General features: G+C 40.0%; 1 protein-coding gene across 15 annotated transcripts in view; it reads right to left on the reverse strand.

The window, feature by feature from the left end:
• cacna1g (calcium channel, voltage-dependent, T type, alpha 1G subunit) overlaps window positions 1–18,599 on the reverse strand; it is a 281,034-nt gene that overhangs the window by 23,740 nt on the left and 238,695 nt on the right. For 12 of the 15 annotated variants that reach the window (XM_028029261.1, XM_028029253.1, XM_028029260.1 and 9 more), the window contains 3 exons: window positions 6,872–7,023; window positions 3,176–3,285; window positions 1,688–1,821 (listed from right to left, as the gene is read on the reverse strand). In XM_028029261.1, coding sequence (XP_027885062.1) covers window positions 1,688–1,821; window positions 3,176–3,285; window positions 6,872–7,023 — 396 coding nt within the window. The remainder of the gene's footprint in view (window positions 1–1,687; window positions 1,822–3,175; window positions 3,286–6,871; window positions 7,024–18,599) is intronic. The other 3 variants (XM_028029252.1, XM_028029248.1, XM_028029250.1) reach the window with 1 other exon arrangement.

Here is an 18,599-nt window from a genome sequence, read left to right on the forward strand (position 1 = left end):
TTGTCTGTTTGGCATCATCGTCCTGTTGGATCCTCCCCATGTCGCCACTCAGATGCTTTTGAAACTGTTTTGTACGGTGGTTTTACAATCTGGCAGGACTTTTGTGTATTTGTAATTCTATCTGCTTGGGAAAACCTCTCGACCCAACTTAATGCAGCACCCCCACCGAAACACAACAAAGGCTGCAGTGTATTTTACAGATGGCCGTAGACGCTCCATGTTCCACGTCTCGTCTGACCAACTTCGTGCACGTTGCTTTAATTACCGCATCCTGCATCGTAACATCCTAATCAGTGATAATTACTCTGTAAAACTTATCTTCGGCTCAGTTCTTCTGTAATTTGACTCACATCCTCCTTTTCTTTCTGCGTCCTTTTCTTCGGAATGGCTTCCGGACAAGCAGCCTCCCCCCTTTGGGACCTTTTCTAATGAGGTTTTAGCGAATTACAGTTGAATCAACTTAAGAATGATGCATGTGTGAGGTCTTTTCCGGAGGTTCTTTTTTTACCCTCCTCTTTCGTAAGAATATTACTTTTGCAAACTGCTTCCCTGTGTTTTTAGACATGCCACTATTTTTGTTTTTTGTCCTTCAATTTTCCATGTCCAGGTTTTGGGCAACTGGCTCTTTTGAAGCTGCCAATCAATAAAGAATTAGGAAACAATTCTGTACTAGTAAAGAAGAGGTCAAGAAGTTGTTTTAAAAATCTTTCTTTGCTATCCAAACTGGCTATCGAAATACCTAGGTGCAATGCTATTTGACACTCTTTTGGCTGGCACTTGCAAAGCAACCAATCCAGGAGGGTCAACCAATCCGCATACCACCAAGAGCGGAGATAAGGAAGACTGTAGATGTTTGTGTCTGGAGTCACGCTAAGATGGGTATAAAAAGTACATTTGATGTTTAAGCTATTAAAAAAGGCAGTTCTAATCATTTTCAGAGGGAGCTGTAAGTATTTCTGGATTCCAGCAATTTGCAGGCGGTTGATGGTCCCTTATCTCCGCTTAACTCCCCTGTATTTAACAAATGCAGACAGATGGATTGTTGTAAAGTTTTAAAGCAGGAGTTTCACTCATTTATGTCCTGCAGCTTCTCCTGTTTTTTCCAAACAAGCCCTCCTTTACATCATTAACCGAACACATACTGGACCTAAGTCCAGTATGTGACCTAAGTTAATTGGTACTCTCAAATTTTCCTGGCTTGTTTTCTCCTCTACCAATCACCTTTCCTGTTTGTCTTTCACGGCTTCTTCTACCTACCCTCCATCCCTTTTCCCTTGTCATTAACTTCATCTCAATCTTTTTCGCTCTGACAGCAACTGCTCCTCTTTAAGGCTTCATCCCATCTCCCGGTGATGGATCTCCAGGTCAGAAGTTATTCATCATTCCCTATATTCCTCCCTATGCCGGTCTTTATCTCTCTCTCTACCATAACCACGCTCATTGCAGATTAAGACCTTGCTGGTCCTTTGTTTGTCTGCTGAGTTGTGCCATCTGGTTGGCTCGGCCTCAACCCGAGCCCTGCTGGGACCTGCCATGCAAAAATGACAGATAGGGGAGTCCCAGAGATGCGTCTGTTTTACAAGGATCCTTAAAAGGCAAAGCGGTGTGTAAGAAGCAGCTGCACGGACATATCTGGCAGAGCATCAAGGAAAGAGGTGGAAAGAACCGGGAGGGAGGGAAATCGTACCTCTTGCTATCCTCAGCACTCTCATGATGCGGATAATGGTTGGGTTGATGGGCAGCGAAGCGTTGACCTCAATCTCCTCCAGAGTGATGCCCATGATGGACAGCAGAACAATGGCGAGATCCAGCTGGTTCCACCTACACACACACACACACACACACACACACACACACAAACACTCACCCTCATCAGTCACCATTGCCGACTTGCTGTGCATCATTTCTTTTCGCCAAAGCCTTTGACAAATATGACTCCCTGCAAAGAGGTACAGGAGAACTACCGCACATTTCTTCTTTCTGAGTCATCGCCTCCAGGACTGAAGCGGCAACTCGAGAGTTGGAATGAAGTCAGAAAGGAGTCACAAATTTGAGACTGGAAACTCAACCTTCAAATTGACTTCCAGGAAAAGGGAGTAAAAATCTGGCCAACTTACTGTAGCAAATAGGTTTCTCTTACTGTTTTTGCCTGGTCTGCTCAAACAATTGTTAGTGTTACCTTTAAGCCCCATGCTGATTTTTGTCAAATAAAGAGGCAAGTCTTTGTCATGGCAGACAGAACATTTGAATAGCATGGCATGTGACTGAACAATACCATTAAGTCAATGCTGCATTAGCGTACCATCTTCCATAATTACATCTCTAATGAAATATTTTAAATTTGTGTAAAAAACACGTCTAGCTTAGTTGGAGGCCTCATCCTTTATGCTATAAAAATAAATGTTAAAACTGCTTCTGAAATAGATTTAGGTTGACAGTAACAAAATGACTCTATATTTAATTATCCACTTTCAGGTCAAAAGGTCCAAAACACACACACTGAAAGACCAGTACTCTGTAGATAATAAAGATGCAGGTAGTTGAGTAGCATTTTCAGTGTTTCTACTCAGTCCATCAAAATACCACTGGAAAATATAGAATCAACATGAAAAATGGGTTTAAAATTGCACAACTCTCAGTTACAGCTGTGGGTTATTTTCCTTAGGAATAAGAAAGAATTGTAGTGTTGAGATGTTTAGCTAAACGTCTGCCAAAGTCAAACATGATAAGGTTCTAACTGTGACAAAGCCAGTGGGCATCGTGAAGTCCTGGGTGGCTGTAGCTCTGGTTCAAACAAACGAGGTGCGCGTGGGTTTCGGGTGCACATTTATGCTAACGTGTGCTGGAGAGCATGTGTGCCGTTGGGATTGTTCTGGTGCTTTACTGTGTGGCTTTCAAAAAGAAGCCAAGAATTTTAAAACTATGATATCATCTGAAGCGGTTGTGCTTTATGGCCGTTTAACGAGGCCTTTTGTATTCACACACACATTTACCGATGTAGCTTATAAAGAGTTCGCTTATGCTCCCTGAACACGGGTTCAAGTTTTCCACACGAGTCAGCGCTTAAAAGAACGTCACCGCCTGTAAGCATTTCATTAGACGTACACATCAAATCGGATATCGATGGTTGAAAATAACATCACTTAGGAAGCGCGGCCATGGTTGGAATACTGACTTGTCCTTGAAGAAGCGCCGAAATCCAAAAGCCACCAGCTTGAAGACAGATTCCAAAACAAAGATGAGGGTGAAGATGTAGTTGCAGATCTTCAACGCGTTGTCAAGCTCCTATAAAGGACATCAGAAAAAGTTAATATAAAGGAGATCTCATACTATATTTTTTAGTTAAACAGAGCAATGGGTTTCACAAAATCACAATGATACTATACTAAAAACATTGCAGAAATATTTTTAAAATAATATGTCAACTAGACTTTTCTCTACAATAGACCTTACCATTATTAGATAACTCAAGTTGTCCTCTCTCAGTTTCAGTGAAAAGGGCATAAAAATCAGTGTCCATTTTTTGCCTATGGGAGAATTCACCATTTCCATCTGCATGTAAAAACTGACCTTTTGCAGAGAGACGAAGAGAGCACTGCTGGTCAGCGGGGATTTGACTAAACCCTCATGGGTGGCAAATTATCCCCAAACAGCAAGATCCAGTTTGTAAAACATCTCTTTATCTCACCGTCTACTCTAACTTTGCTACAGGTTTAAGTTTACTGCTTATTATTGAGTACAACCACCTTACAAAAAGGCTTCACATAAGTGTTATAGTAGATTTGTCGTCCCCTCCTTGAACTTCTCTAAAAGCATTTTTATATTTAAGAGAAAAATGTTGAAACACAATTGTGTTTCAACCAGGATTCTAAACTTAGTCAATAAAAGTTTAGAAATTGGCATTTGGTTGAATTTTTTCTTTGTCATAACAATGGTTTATGGCAATAAACTTGAAGAGAGATGGACAGCAACAGGTGAAAGTTTCTGCCTCCCAGTCAGAAACTCCCTATGTGTTGCGTCCCAACACATGGGACACAGTAACGATGACAGCGGCAATATCAACGACAGCTACAATAGCGATGGTAGCAATCATAGCTACAAATGTTGTAGATTTTCCAACTTTCTTGTGTCACATCACAAGCCCACATATAAAAATTATGTATGACCTCAAAATTCCACATGCACAAACTTCGCCGGTTGCTTGACTGAAGCGATTGTCACCTCATCTCGCAAGTTCCACAGGAGATGAATGTCGCCTCTCGTGTGTCACAATCTTTATGCTGTTGGAAAGCCCATTTATTTCCATTTTATAATTGCCACTTTTTAAAAGCAGTGAGCTACTGAGGAGCGAACATGAGGTTGCTAAATCCTCTCTGTCAATACCAATAGGGTTTTGATGGATGCGGTTTGATGGTTTGGGGTAGAACCGCTCATGGGAAGAACCAGTGGTAATTCCAAATCCCTAATCTTGGGGACAGAAATCGATCCTCCAAGATGTTCCCTTCTCATCTGCGCAGGGCAGGGTTTATTCGAGACTACTTCCAGAATCTGGTAATAAAGATGGAACCACCTTCATTCTGGAATGACCTCAACCCTACTGAATACTTGTGAGGTCAGTTTGGGCGGACACATTTACTGACTTGTGAGATATTTTGGTTGGAGATGGTGATGCCATCCCATGGCAGTGAGGGACCAAGCAGGCGACCATCATGAGGGACAAATGTCACTCTGTCTTGGCTAGTGTGTTGTCCCACACACTATTGATAAGCTTCTTTTTATCGATGGATAAATTGTTAATGTAGCTTGTTTGTTCAAACTTCCATTACCTAATCAGATAGACAACTCCAAAGAAGAGAATATGTTGTGACAGTGCCAGTTGTGACAACTCTCACACCAGTTGTATAAGATGTATTGCCAAGAATCATTGTTATAACTGACCAAACATAAATGTCCTAGTTCACATGACAATCTTCTATTTCACTTCTTTTAAAATCATTCAGATATATTCACATTGGGTGATGGGGGTCAGTTGTTTTATACTTAATGCCCCAGAAGTTGGGCAATGAATCAAATGTTATTAAGGTTATTAATAGTGTGCAGCCATCACTGCATTGACTACTGAATTGACCTCACATCTGACAAAATTGTTGCTGGCAATATGGTACCTGAAAGACCTGCATCATTCTTGGATCATCGAGAACGTCAAGCTCCAGTAAAGAATGCTTCAGGATGTCCAAGATCCTGAACGGCTGGATGATTTATTTTTGCGCCACAGTAGAGCTTTCTCTATAGTGGCTGTAGGTGAGTTTGATTGCTGCTGTACACACAGTGAGCTGAAGACTTTTAGAGAAAGGCTTTCAGGCAAGATGGCAGCAAATATGACAACTATGTCCCAGAAAAAGATCCAGAGCAGTCTGAAATTTCAAGAATGGACACCAGAAGACTAGTGCAAAGTTGTATGCTCTGATGAGTCCACCTTCTAATTATCTTGATATCTAGAGTATCACTTGTCTGAAGAAGAAAAGTAGAGCGCTAGTTTGAGGCTTATCTTGAGTCCTGCTGATATTTATGTATTGAGTTGATTCTATTTCAAAGGATTGTACAGACTCTCGATTCTGCTCATGAACACTGCCATAAAGTGAGATCAAAACGTTCTTCAAAAGTAACTTCATACACCGTCTACAGAAGTTGGGTGATTATTTTTCCAGCAATATTCATCTCTGATTTAGTGTCAAGTGACAAAGAAGATCAGATCATTTGAATGTTGGACTTTCTTGAACCCAAGAAGGTTTTTGAGGTAGGTTCTCAAAAAACTTACCTTTTGATCAAAGTTGATAACTTTTTATATATTATTTATTGTTTTACGTCTTCAACTGGTTAAGCAGTAAGGTTTAACTTTTTGTTTTGACCTTGCTTTTATAGTTCTGAGAAGGTATTGTGGCCTTTCCTTTGGCAATTCTGTAGGTAATGTTCTTTTTTTGCTTTCCTTGTAGCGTTAGCAATGCCTGATAATATTTTATTGCCATTTGATTTAAAGAGAATATTTAAAACACACACTGTTAAAAGATCATTGGATCATAAAGTCAGTCATATTTTTGCAGTTTTTATTGTTTTTCTCCATTTTTATTGATTTGCCCGTAATGCTCGTTTTATTGTTTCGACTAAACTTTTATAGTTCTCCAAAGGTTTTTTTTTTCCAGGAAATTGCAACGCTCTCCTACCCCCCCACCCTCAATTAAATCTTTTTTGAAAACTGAACCCAAAAAGGAAACATTCCAAAACAATAATAGTTTAGGAGCGCTATGGAAACTGATAAGCATGTCAGTCGAAGTGAGTTGCAAAGGCAATCGTCATCTTCGAACGTTTCGTCGCAACAATACGTTTTAATTATTTTCAACACATGTGAAAACTGGAACCTCTTTTATCTGATACCCCTCAATAAGATCCAGTGAAACCTACTGTCTGTTTATAAAAAAAAAATAGTTCAAGCTCTGTCAGATAGGATTAAGTGGGTCTGTTAATCTAATTTCAAGTTTTGCCACAAATTCTCAATTGGAATTTTGTCCGGACTTTGTTAGGCCGTTATAACATATTGACCTGCTTTCATCTAAGCCTTTCCATTGTATGCATGAAATTGTTGTCTTGCTTTAGTTTCCTTTAAATTTACCCTGTTTTTAGCTAATAAGACAACTGGATGCAGAGAATTTCATTTAGGAGTAAAAAAAGGCCCAGATGCAAAAACATGGAAGACTTTTTGGGTCTTCTAAAATAAAATCTTGAGTTTCAAGGCAAGTTTGACAAGGTTTGAAGATATTTGCAAAGTCAACTGAGCATTGGTGTCAACATGTACAGGGGATGTTTATTGCCTGACCTGTGGCTGCTCGTAGTGCTCCATGGACATGGTGATAACGTTGAGCCCTATGACGATGGTGATGAAGAGGTCCAGGTAGTGGCTGGTGCACATCTTGTGGATGAGCAGTCGAGTGGGGGAGTAATCCGAGTAGTAAGGCTTACTCTGAGCTTCTGTTGGAAGTGGGTGGGGCAGGTGGGGGGAGTAAGGCAAGGGGTAATCAGGAGGAGGGTAGTGGGAAGAGGAGGAAGGGAAGGCGGTGGTCAAAAAGTGAGCCAGAAGGTAATAGGCAGGGACAGCGTACAGTAGGCCTGCAGTTCTGAGGGGGAAAAAGCCAATGAATCATCTTGGAAAAAAATCAAATAAAAAAGAGAGAGATTAGTGAACGTTTAATGGTTGACTTGAACTGACAGTACAACAGAGTGCGAGGAGAAGTGAGAGACTGTAAAGCAGAAAGACAGACCAGATAACGGACAGAGACAAAGGGAGACTGCCTGTTAAGGCCTGTGCAGTTATGACGGATGAAGTGAACGCTGCTCTCCTTTGAGCAACAGTGAAACTTTCTTTGAATGCGATGACGGATGAACTGCTCAGTGAAACTTTATTCAGGAGATCTCCCTTTTTTCCCCCCTCTGGAACCGTTCATGATCTGTCTTTCCTTATCTCATCCACCTCTCTCAGGTGGAGAACTTAATAGAGCAGGGAGGTAGTTTCCCAAACTCATCCATCACTCCGTCTCTCCTCTATTCCTTCAGTCCAGACTGGAAGGATAGATGGGTTTAGAGCGAGAATGAGGAAGAAAGAAGAAGCTTATGTCATCCATCACCGTATTGCCAACATCAGTGAAGGAGAGATCACACCGGTGCGGGAATTTAAAGAATGGAATATAATCGAACCAGTTGATTAAAAGACAGATGTCCTTTGGATCTCTGGAGTGCTGCCCGTCTGTCCAGATACTGTGGCAGCAGCTGTGTAGGTCTGAGATGATTCCCAGGAGTGTGTATGTGTGTGTGGTTCATGGTGCGCACCTAGAGGGTTCCCCATCCAGTCCAAGGAACTCCACTAAGTTCCTGGGACTTAGTGGAGTCCAAGTAATGATCAGGTAATGAGACAGAAAGGCTTACTTAGCAGGATCTTTAGAAAGAACCAACACGGCCTCCCAGCCTGCGCTCCAAATCTGATGTTCTCAATAGGAAGTTTTCTCTAGTGAGAAACAGTCGCACCTATTAAGTTTGGACAAAACTGGGGCAGGAAAGATTTTCTCATAGGAATAGTTGGTGTTTTTCTTTGTACCTGTTACTAAGTGCTTTATCTAAAGAAATTAAGATTCTCACACCGTTGTTTTGAAAAGTTGTACCGATCTAATAAAAACATACTGAGGAGAAAAATACAATAATGTAATGTTAACTAAGTTAACTACATTCATGTTTACCTATTTAATTAGTTTTTTGTCATGAAGCGTCAATAACAGACCTGTTTTGAGTCTGAACGGTTAGCTAATAAAAGCTAGTAATCTAATAGCATGCTAGCAAGCTAATAGTAAGTTGGCTACACAAGCAACTGGTATTCTAATAGTATTTTAAAAAGCAAATTCCAGGCTAACAAGCCAGTAGACTATCAAAATAATAGCAGATGACCAAGCTAATTTGAATTTTGATCAATTAATACTGAGCTAAGGAGCTATTAGTTAGCAAACAAACAAAGGCTAAGAGACTAAAAGTAACCTAAGAGTCTAACAATATTTTAATGAGTTAACAGTAAGCTAACAAGCTACTAGAAACCAAACAAATAAATTGTATGGCAAGCAAAACAGCTAGCAATAACTTAATTACCTAAAAGACAATTAAAGGGCTAAAAGGCTACAAAACTAATACTTGTTAATAGAAAGCAAACAGGCTAACAGTAGAAAAGCAAACTAAAGCAATAAGCTTAAAATAGCCTAGTAAGCTAGTAGTAAGTAGTAAATAAGAAGCCACCAAATTTACAGTAGGCTACTAAATTATTTGGAGGTTAGCAAGCTTTGCCCAACATTTTGCATACCCATGTAGATTTAGGGTTAAAGTTTGTTTGTGTTTGTTTTTTCTCATTTGACCTACATGTTTCTTCTGAGTGAAAGTAATAGCATTTTTAAGTGACCGAACCAGAGACTTGACTTCAGTCTAACAGAGAATCTGTGGACAGAGTTAAAGATTAGGATGATGGCAAGAAGCTCTTGCAACTTTGCAGACTTTGAGCTAATCAAAGATAAATTGTCAAAATGACGGGAGTTTGGTTGCTATAATGCCAATAAACACTTCACTATTGATTACAGAAAAGGATCTAAATAATTTCTTACAGTAAATTTTTTCCACGTCTGGTACTTCTTTTACATTGCTTTACTGTTTGTTCTCTTTTCGGGCCAGAGACAGACTTCTTGGTTGAGTGGACGCAATTTTAAATCTGCCAGGGGTATGAATAATTTAGAACTCAATTTTGCCTAAAAGGTGTTAAGACTTGTTCAAGAAGAATCTTTAGGGGAAAAATATTAGACGAGCAGAGTAGCTTTTTTGTCAATGAAATAATTTAAAGAGGAATGATCATATCGTAGTAAATGTTTGAAAGCTTTCAATCTAAATGTTCAGGGGAAAAGATTTTGATTGTTACTGACATGGAGAAAGTAAAACAACTGAAAGATTCCTGTTACCATTTACACATTACATTAGATTTCAGGAAAAATTAAAATACAAAAAAAAACATGAATGTGAATATGAGTAACTGTGAATCAATTTGTGATGTTTTATTTCCATGGATTTTTTTGAAATAAATAATGGAGAGATGTTGACCTTATAGGGCAGCTTTACCTCCTCTGAGTGCCGTCAACTTAATTATTTGAAATTCTGGTTTTCGGGTCACGGCTGCTGACAGCTAATTTTGTCCTTGCTGGTAATTATCGATATTGACGACAGGGGAGATCCACCTGAATACCAGTCATGTGGGGTGAACCGCCGGGCGGCCGGCTGTGGAGTTTGCCCGTCGCTGAACACCTGTGGAGATGTGCGTGCCAGAATCAGGGAAAACAATATGGCCTCCGGTGTGCTCAGACTCCTAAAATAAAAGGCACCTCAGCTTGCTGACATACTTTGTCATATGCTTTGCTCCTCAGCACCTCCGAACCTGATTTGAGCGCGACACCAACACTTTCTCATCTTGTCAGATGCTCTCTATAAACAGGCCTATAATTTTAGACGTGACACAACATGGCCGCTGGGCAGACCGAGGAGATTTAGGGCGTCTTGGAAACGTCTGCGGGAGAGGCTTTAAATCTGAGCAGGTGGGTGGAACTGTTGCTGGATGCAACAGCGTGGCTCGTTCACTGGGAGTTTGTGTTCACAAGATTCTTCATCATCTCCTGAACTGCGGGCATTACTCTGACTCTGCTCTACTTACTGTCTGCAGGTGCGAGGCGAGCTAAGGCAGACAGAGACAGATGCAACTGGTTCGCTTCTCATGCATCTAACTCTGCTGCACAAGACGGAGTTATGTTTTACCCTGCAACTGCCCCAATTACGTGGCTCTATACGGCAGGGAAAAGTGTTTATTAAGTCGTAGTAGTCTTCGATCCTAATTGTGTGATGAAGCAAACGGGAAGTCGTTCAGTCCTGACCCTGTATTATGAACAGAGCAGAGAGGGTGGGACCGAACAAGAAACAGGGGGATGTGGGAGAAGAAAGTTTTGGTTATTTCCGACAACAACTTAACTAGTCTCGAGAGCGAGTAAAGAAAGAGAGGCGAGGTCAAGGTTTCAGAACCAAACCTTGACAGCTCTCACTTTCACTGGTCTGCCCTCTTCCACAAGTAGAAAGTCACTCTCCCTAAAGAAGGCTGTGCTTCTTTTTTTTTAAATTACATTCGGAAGGTTTATAGGAAGATTAATAAAATAAGACTTCCTGCTCCCACTTTTGACCCTTCACTCGCTCAATTCCTTCACTGATGTGGCCGGTGAAGCCTTCTCTCAAAAGTTGGATATTTCTGAAACAAAGGGAAGCAAGTGCAAACGTACAAAGAGGTCAGGTTTAACCTCTCTGCGATCGTTGCACCAGCTCCCTGTATTTTCACTTTTAAATTTGACACAAAGTCAAAGAATATTTGACAGACCATCCAGGACAACCATTGAAAGGAGTTTTAGATCCAACTGTGTTTGGTAACTGTACAGCAAAAACGTACAGGAGCTAAAATGTAATTCAACTATTGATTTGAACCAGTGGTAGAGATGGTCACTCTAGTGGCGTCTGCACCAAGCCAGCGTTTAGGTTTGTGATTGGTAACAAACACTTTAACTAGACATTTAACTAGTCTAGTTAAAAAGACTAGTTCTTCTTTAAAAAGTCTCTGGTGACTTTAATGTAGTTTAATGTAGACTCAACTGCGAACTCTGTGTGACATCGATAATCTTTGTTTCTGATCACACGTGATTACGTTCGTTCACTCAATAAATCAATGAAAAACAAACCGCGCCATCATCCTCCAACCACTTCTTGTCGTCCTTTTTGTCTTGCCAGCAGTAACAGTCGGTTGTTGATCAAATGATTTGTACAATGTGAAAAAACTGTTTCTATTGCAGTTTTCGATACAGCCAAAAAACCACCTCATCCTAGCATAAAACCTTTTTCGAAATTGCCAATTTCTTTGTGTAATTCAATGGAACCCAACATAGTGTCAATGCAAGTGTAGGAGGTCAAATTCAGTGAACCTAATGCAGAGCTCAATGCCTAAGTATCCAACATGCTACATCTTAGGAATGGCTAGCTGCAAAGAGTAATTGCCATTGCTAAATCAAGTCCATCAACACCAAGCATATTGACTCTCCTACATTTACAACATCATATTACTTACCCCAGTGCTATTTCTATGCCTTTGTCTGCAAAAGAAACAATTCCACTTGATTGATAGGAGAATACTCATAAAACTGTGTACCTACAACAACTCACCGCACCGCCAGCAACAAAGTGAATCACTAGTGCAGGCTGCTGGAAACTGGAAAAGGGAACGCCAGTCCCATTGACATGTCACAACATCCAGCTTGTGTCATGAGATTTCACGATGACTCATCTGTAGTTCAACTGGAACTTCAAGCAGACCTGTTCCATCGATCTACAAATTTAGATTTGCTCATTTCGACCAAGATCTAAAACCCCCTTTTTCGTAATGTGCTGAAAGGTCTGTCAAATAGCAAGGAAGAACAGTTAGAGGAAACAGAGAAACATCCCCTGTCCAAAAACAACCCGAACAGCCACAACTCCTCTACACATTCCCCCACTTTTATCGTCAATGCTTCCCTTCACGGGGGAAAATGTGAGGTGCCGAGGATTAGGCGTGCGGGTTGCTTTTGCACATGGCCACTCTCAAAAACATAATAGCATACATTTCCGAGGCGGTCGTTTTTCTTTTTTTTGGGAAATACAGACACAGTAAGGCTCCTCATTGGTTGTTGGACCGATGAGTAAGCACACCACAGCACTATGAGTGTACCGTGCGAGTGTGAGTGAGAGCACATTGGCTTGGACTGAGTATGTTGGAAATGGGTCTGGAACCAGAGCTACTGTTGTGACTGTGCAAAAGGTGCCTAGAATAAGCTGTGAAGTGGAAAGGATGTTGAGTTGGCCACTCGGTCGAAACGAGGATCTTACAATGAATCTCAATCCCAATGGCCGATTCATTGGGTAAAATGGCTGCTGCTTAGATGGAGCGCCTCTAAAAGTGGCTGAAGGCGTTGGTTGGGTCTGGTTGTCCGATCACATTTTCATGAATTAGGAAATGTGGATTAATGGGGGATCCGGAAAATGAATGAAGGATAAGGATTGACAGGAATGTAATATTTAGAGCTTGGATGACAAATGAAATGGATGAAAAGATTTGAGAAGGGCAACGGACATAAAAGCAGCACCAATGCATCTGAAACAACAATGATTTCCCGTAATTGCAAGGCACCCTTTTGGTTTAATGCGACGGCTGCTTTTATGCTCCCGTCCTTTGTAGCGAATGGCTCAATATCAAATCTCAAAACTCAGTGTCTGCCAGGAAATGTGCTTTGACCTTCAATGTCAAGGAAACGATGTCCAATTCTGAGATCCAGCAAACACTGAGTCTAAAAGAAAAAGACAACTGTCAACGGAAACAGTTACTGGAAGCAAAAAACAAAAAAACAAACACAATCCAAACAATTATTTAACCGATTTTCCAGATTGCTCTGCTGTCTCACTAAAAAACAAAATCCAAGAGAGAGGAGAAAGGGTCTGAAACAAAAGACAAGAGAGCAGAGCAAATTGTGGAGTCCGGAAGAAAAGAGGTAAAGAAACAAGAAAAACGTGACATCGTTCAAAATGACAGGGTGTGAAAACACACTCTCTCATCAGCACTTCTCAACGCACATGAACACCCACACACACACACACCCACATGGCAGACTGACACACCTTTCTGAGTCATACTTGAGCTGGATGGACTCATTGAAATGAGTGAAAGCAAGTGATTGGATAGAGTGGATGGCAGGGCGGAGTAACGAGAAAAACAGCGCAACAAGATACAGACCGATGGGAAGCTGGTAAACCGCAGAATGAGTGTCTGTGCCTTTCTTACTTTACCTCAGTCCATTTTTATTTGGTTGTTTAATTTTTACCCACAGTATGACCTTTATCACTCTACATACAGGAAGACATTTCCTAAAGAGACAAATATATAATCTATTACAGCTCTACAAGAGGACTTACTAGACATACTGTAGGACGGTTACCGGTATACCAAGGTTTTAAAAAGTATGCAGTTTGAAAGCGACTAAAAACCTTTATGAAATGACATAGAAAGCCTTCTCCTACCTGTTGCTGAACACTGCTGGTCAGATGGATGAATAAGGGCTGCTACACTTATCTCTAAACAAAAGCTATTAGGTTTCAGCATCAATGCTCTGAGGATCAGAACAGCTAAAGGGAATGAGATTATTTGTGAAGGATACTTGACTACCAAATTTATCAAGTGTTTATATTATATTTTTGGCTCATACATTAATATTGAAATAAATGGATGGTGAAATCAGTTTTAACTGAAAAATCAGCTGTACTGTTGAGTCCAAATAGAAATTAGCTCATGCTATACATTTTTGTTTTAAATTGTGTAAATACTGTGATGACATGACTGTTGTACTTTTATGCAAAGGTTGTTACACGGTGAGAATGTCATAATGCAACTTTCTGACACACTAAATTAAGTCTGTGAACACAGAGCAAGTCTCACTTTGCATTATTTAATCTGGGATTATAGCTACCTCCCCTTAAATCCCAACAAAAGGTTCTCCTGATGCAGCAAACACACCAGAAGACGTACAAAAGCTTCACGGAATCACAGAAATGGTTTCCAAAAAGGTTAAAAACTATAAAGCTAGAGACCAAAAACGTATTTGCTGAAGTTATATGCATATCCACTTCTTGGGTCTCTAAGTTGAGCAACAGGAGAGAAGCTGACTCTAAATCAATGTATGACTGAAAAAAAAACACAGTAATTAAAAAAAAAAAAAAAAAATACAAAAAAATTGTGGATTTTTTTTTACAGAACTAAAATGTGACAATTAATTTAAAAAATACAGATTATTAAAAAAAATTTGAAAATTTTAATAATATGACTAATAATACGGGAAATAAAATAAAAATATTACATAATAGTGATATTCCTTAAACTGCTAAAATTATAAATACTAATCTATGTTACACTGTATAATCCAATGAGATGATTTTTGGGTGCAGTAGAGGGGAAATTAATTACCTTATCAAGCCATCAATTTATTTCTATATTTAAATTTAATTTTGGAAGAACTCTCTGTTCATATACTTGATCAACCCCCCCCACCACCACCACCAAAAAAAATGAAACCAAACGGGGAGTAAAAGTAATAACTAAAACATTTTCATTAACACTTTTCAGCTATCTAACACTGGTAAAAAAAAAATTGGTATCATATGTAATTGTGTCAAAGTTAAAGAGTAGAATTTGTGACATTTAAAAAGGCAGTAAAGAAAACCTTTACATTGGAATTGTGAAAATAAAAGTAATTTTAGGACACCATTCCAAGACGAACATCATTTCATTAAATTATTGCCGGTGTACCTCAAGGCTGTGTATGTGTCCCACTTCCTTTCTCACAATATCTTTTCTGTTCAACTTGATGAACAAAGATTGAAGACGACAAATAACAGCAGTGGAGACATTTCTATCACTCTCTCAGTTTTTCCACTAATCTTCAAATGACAACTAAAAACATGAGACAGTAGTGAATTTAATACAGTGCATTCAGTTCAATAACAGCGACCCTACACAATAAGGCTGCTTTTGTTATGGTGTTTTTTTTCTTTAGACAGCCACTGAAATATTCATGGAGACATGGAGACAATGAAACACTAATTCAAGATGTTGTCAGTGCATTGTCTCTTCCAACCACACATGTCAAGCTAAATAATTCAGCTGTAAAGCACAAATTGCTTTAAAACCTTGAACAATGCTGAGTTGTTTTTTATTTTTAAATCTGTCATTACGCTACTTTGGATTTCGCCATCAGTTGATGGTCTCGTTCGTAGACAAGTTTGACAAGCAAATCAGGTTCAACTGACAAATACACATGATGAGATATGATGGCAGCACGACAACTGAAGACGAAGTTTGTCTGTTTAAGGGAAAGGAGAACTTGACCTACTTCAACTAACACAAACCTAAAACAGTTGTGCTTACGCAGCGTTTAATTGCTGATAGCTTTTACTTTGTTCTGTCACATTTAACTCTCCACTTAGTGCTCCTACCTACACCTCATGCCATCCACTGTTTACATGCCTGGGCTGCTAATTTCAGAGGCGACATGCTGAGGTATGTCACCGTCTCTCTCCGTGCTCCACGCTGATCTGAGGTTTTCTTGCCTCTGTACCAGCACCCACTCACCCTCCTCATTTATTCATCTTCTCCCCAAAGAACATCTATTAATTACAGTGCGGCAACAGAGGAACAGAAGAAAGAAAGAGGGGCAATGAGAAACTTCCGCGAGATTCATCTCTGTTAGCTCTGACCCAGTTAGAGCATCGGCTGTCTTGTTTTTCTCCTTATGTGTGCAGGCTAATAGATGAAGTGACGCCTTTAGTGGACTGTCGAGCCATTTCACACATACTGACACTTACATTTTGGACTGCAGAGTGTGTGTTTTAGTGGTGCTAGGGGGAACCAACAATTGACCAACTTGTTGCAGAGGTGCAGCAACCCAATGATGCGCATTATAATTGCTTAGACTTGCCTTTGATTAATAATAAGTCGAGGTAGATTAATCCTAGTCTGGACTGCAATTATTTATTCTCTTTATTTCGGTGCTATCATGCAGTGTTTCTTTTCTGCTTGGTCGTTGTGTTTCGTTTTCATCAAGGATAGCACTTTGACCTAATTGTAAATGGTAAAGTTCTAGACACCGAATGGTCTAGCAGCGCTGAGGAAATATTACTCAGTTGCACTTTAAAAGATTATAAGAAAGTCTAAATGTAAAAAAAAAAAAAAAGTTAGAAAATTAGCATCGAGATAAGCAAAGGCAAATGGATCTAAAGTAAGATAAGATAAAATATGCTAAATTAAGCTAACCTAGTTAAAATAAGCAAATTGTCAGCTTAAAAATAATGGACAGTCATTTGTTGCTAAAAGCCTTTTTTCCCCCTGAAACATCTTTTGGAAAGAGAGAGCTGGTGATGTTTTTTTGTTTTTTTTGCTGCCAAAATCAATTTTGGTAAAACAGGATGTAAGCCATTATTTTAGGAAGATGGTGAAACATAAGTTAGAACAAAGCTAATGCAAGCTAAGATAAGAGAAATGGAGGTGAACTTCAGTTGCTATCACACTTTTTCTTATATTATAACACTGTCTGTACTTAAAGACAAATATCTACATGTGAGAAAATGTAGGGGATTCCTGTCAAATCTTTGAGGTGTGTGTCTCACTTTTGATGCACTTCCCATTTGAATTGTGCATCTACACTGACATCAGTGGTGTGGAGCTCAGTGTTCTGCTGTGTCAAGACTGGGTAGGCCACTTTTCCACAAGAGAACTGTCTCGAGTCTATTTACAGATCATCTGGGGATACAATGTTCCTGCTCTATGCGTGGCCCCCAAGTGACCAAATATTCATTAGCCAAACTAATCAGACAGCTAAGTTTCACCTTTAGCTCTAGACATCTTAACCGTTTGTGTGACGTAAAGTGAGATTAGGTAATGTTTGCTTTGGGTCACTGCTGCCTTCTTTAGTCACAGTTCCCATGTCTGTTTGTGCAGTCCCTCGTTTCTCTGAGATGAATCCAAACAAATGCACTTCCTACACCATCCTCATTCCTTTTGTTCTTCTCCTCCCTTCCGTGCTCCACAAACTGCTGCTCCAAGCACAGTGCGAACTAAAGATAAGAGTCCAGACCCAAAAAACACGCTGCGTTCACAGCCAGGACACGTGCACCCACACACGCACACACACTGAAGCGTTATTCTGGGAGTGCGGGTAACAGCTCACACACAACGGGGTTGTGTTCAAGTCCAGACCCCAAACACAAACCTCGCAAGTAACAGGCTGCGTGGGCGCTGTGTTTGGTGTGTCGTCACTTTTATAATTACATGTGGGTAAAAAAAAACAAAAAAAAGTGTTAGAATCCAGCAAAGCAGCTCTCCCCTGAGGTTAAATGTTGCGTTTAAGAATCAGATGGCTGCGGCGGTCTGCCTCTCAGACAGAAATCTAGACGGAGATGGAGCGAGGATCAGAGGACGAGGCTGGCTGCTCCTGCATATTTTACGACCTGTTCTGCAGCCATCTGCTCTCTGACATGCTCACATACGCACACACGCACACACACACACGCAGGCGTTTGAACTAGCGGTCAAACTTCCTTTCCAAGAATGTGTGCCTGCTTAGACACACACACACACACTCGCGCTCTCATAGACACAACGCCGTCGGCACGCTACTGCAAACCATTCATAACGCTGAGCTATTGATAGGATTGTTATTATTGGAGATACTTGTCTGCGGATTCCATCTATCATAGCAGCACCTTGAGCGGATTGCTATAGAAACGGACTGTGATGATGCTGCTAAGTGTGTGTTCTGGTAGTGCTGAGGAAGACCAACCAGTGACTGTTGCAAAACGCTGCTCATGGGAAAAAATGAGAACCAGAGCACAGATAATAACTTTGTCAGTCCACCTCAAGGTGATCATAATGAATTCATTTACATATACTGTATATACAGTAGCTACTGAGCAGCCGGTTTAATTACTTTAACAGCTGCAAGGTTATTTATAAAACTGTCACAGCTATCAATGTACAATTTATAGCTTTTTCAATGTTTTGTTGAATTAAATTAGAGTGTGACCGGTGAGTTAGAGACTTCATCAAAATTATTGTCCATAAGATTTAAGCATTTAATTTAGAAATGCTTTGTGTTCTTCTACAGACCGTCAAATAGGAAACATCGACTTGTCTGCCTCCCGTCATTGATACTGTAGAAGCACTTAATGATTAAGGAGAGAATCTGGTAGCTTAGAAGCAAAACGTTAAGAACTAAAGGACATAATAAGGTAATTATCTTAGTTTATAAACCAAACTCAGACATTATTTTGCCCAAAGGGAAACTGGACTGAAATATTTAGGCTAAATTAAGCTCAAACATATAATTAGCTAGCTATTTTCTGCTTGTTAGCAAGATATGAAGATGGGA

The sequence above is a fragment of the Xiphophorus couchianus genome, chromosome 10, assembly GCF_001444195.1.
Source record: "Xiphophorus couchianus chromosome 10, X_couchianus-1.0, whole genome shotgun sequence".
Lineage (NCBI taxonomy): Eukaryota > Metazoa > Chordata > Actinopteri > Cyprinodontiformes > Poeciliidae > Xiphophorus > Xiphophorus couchianus.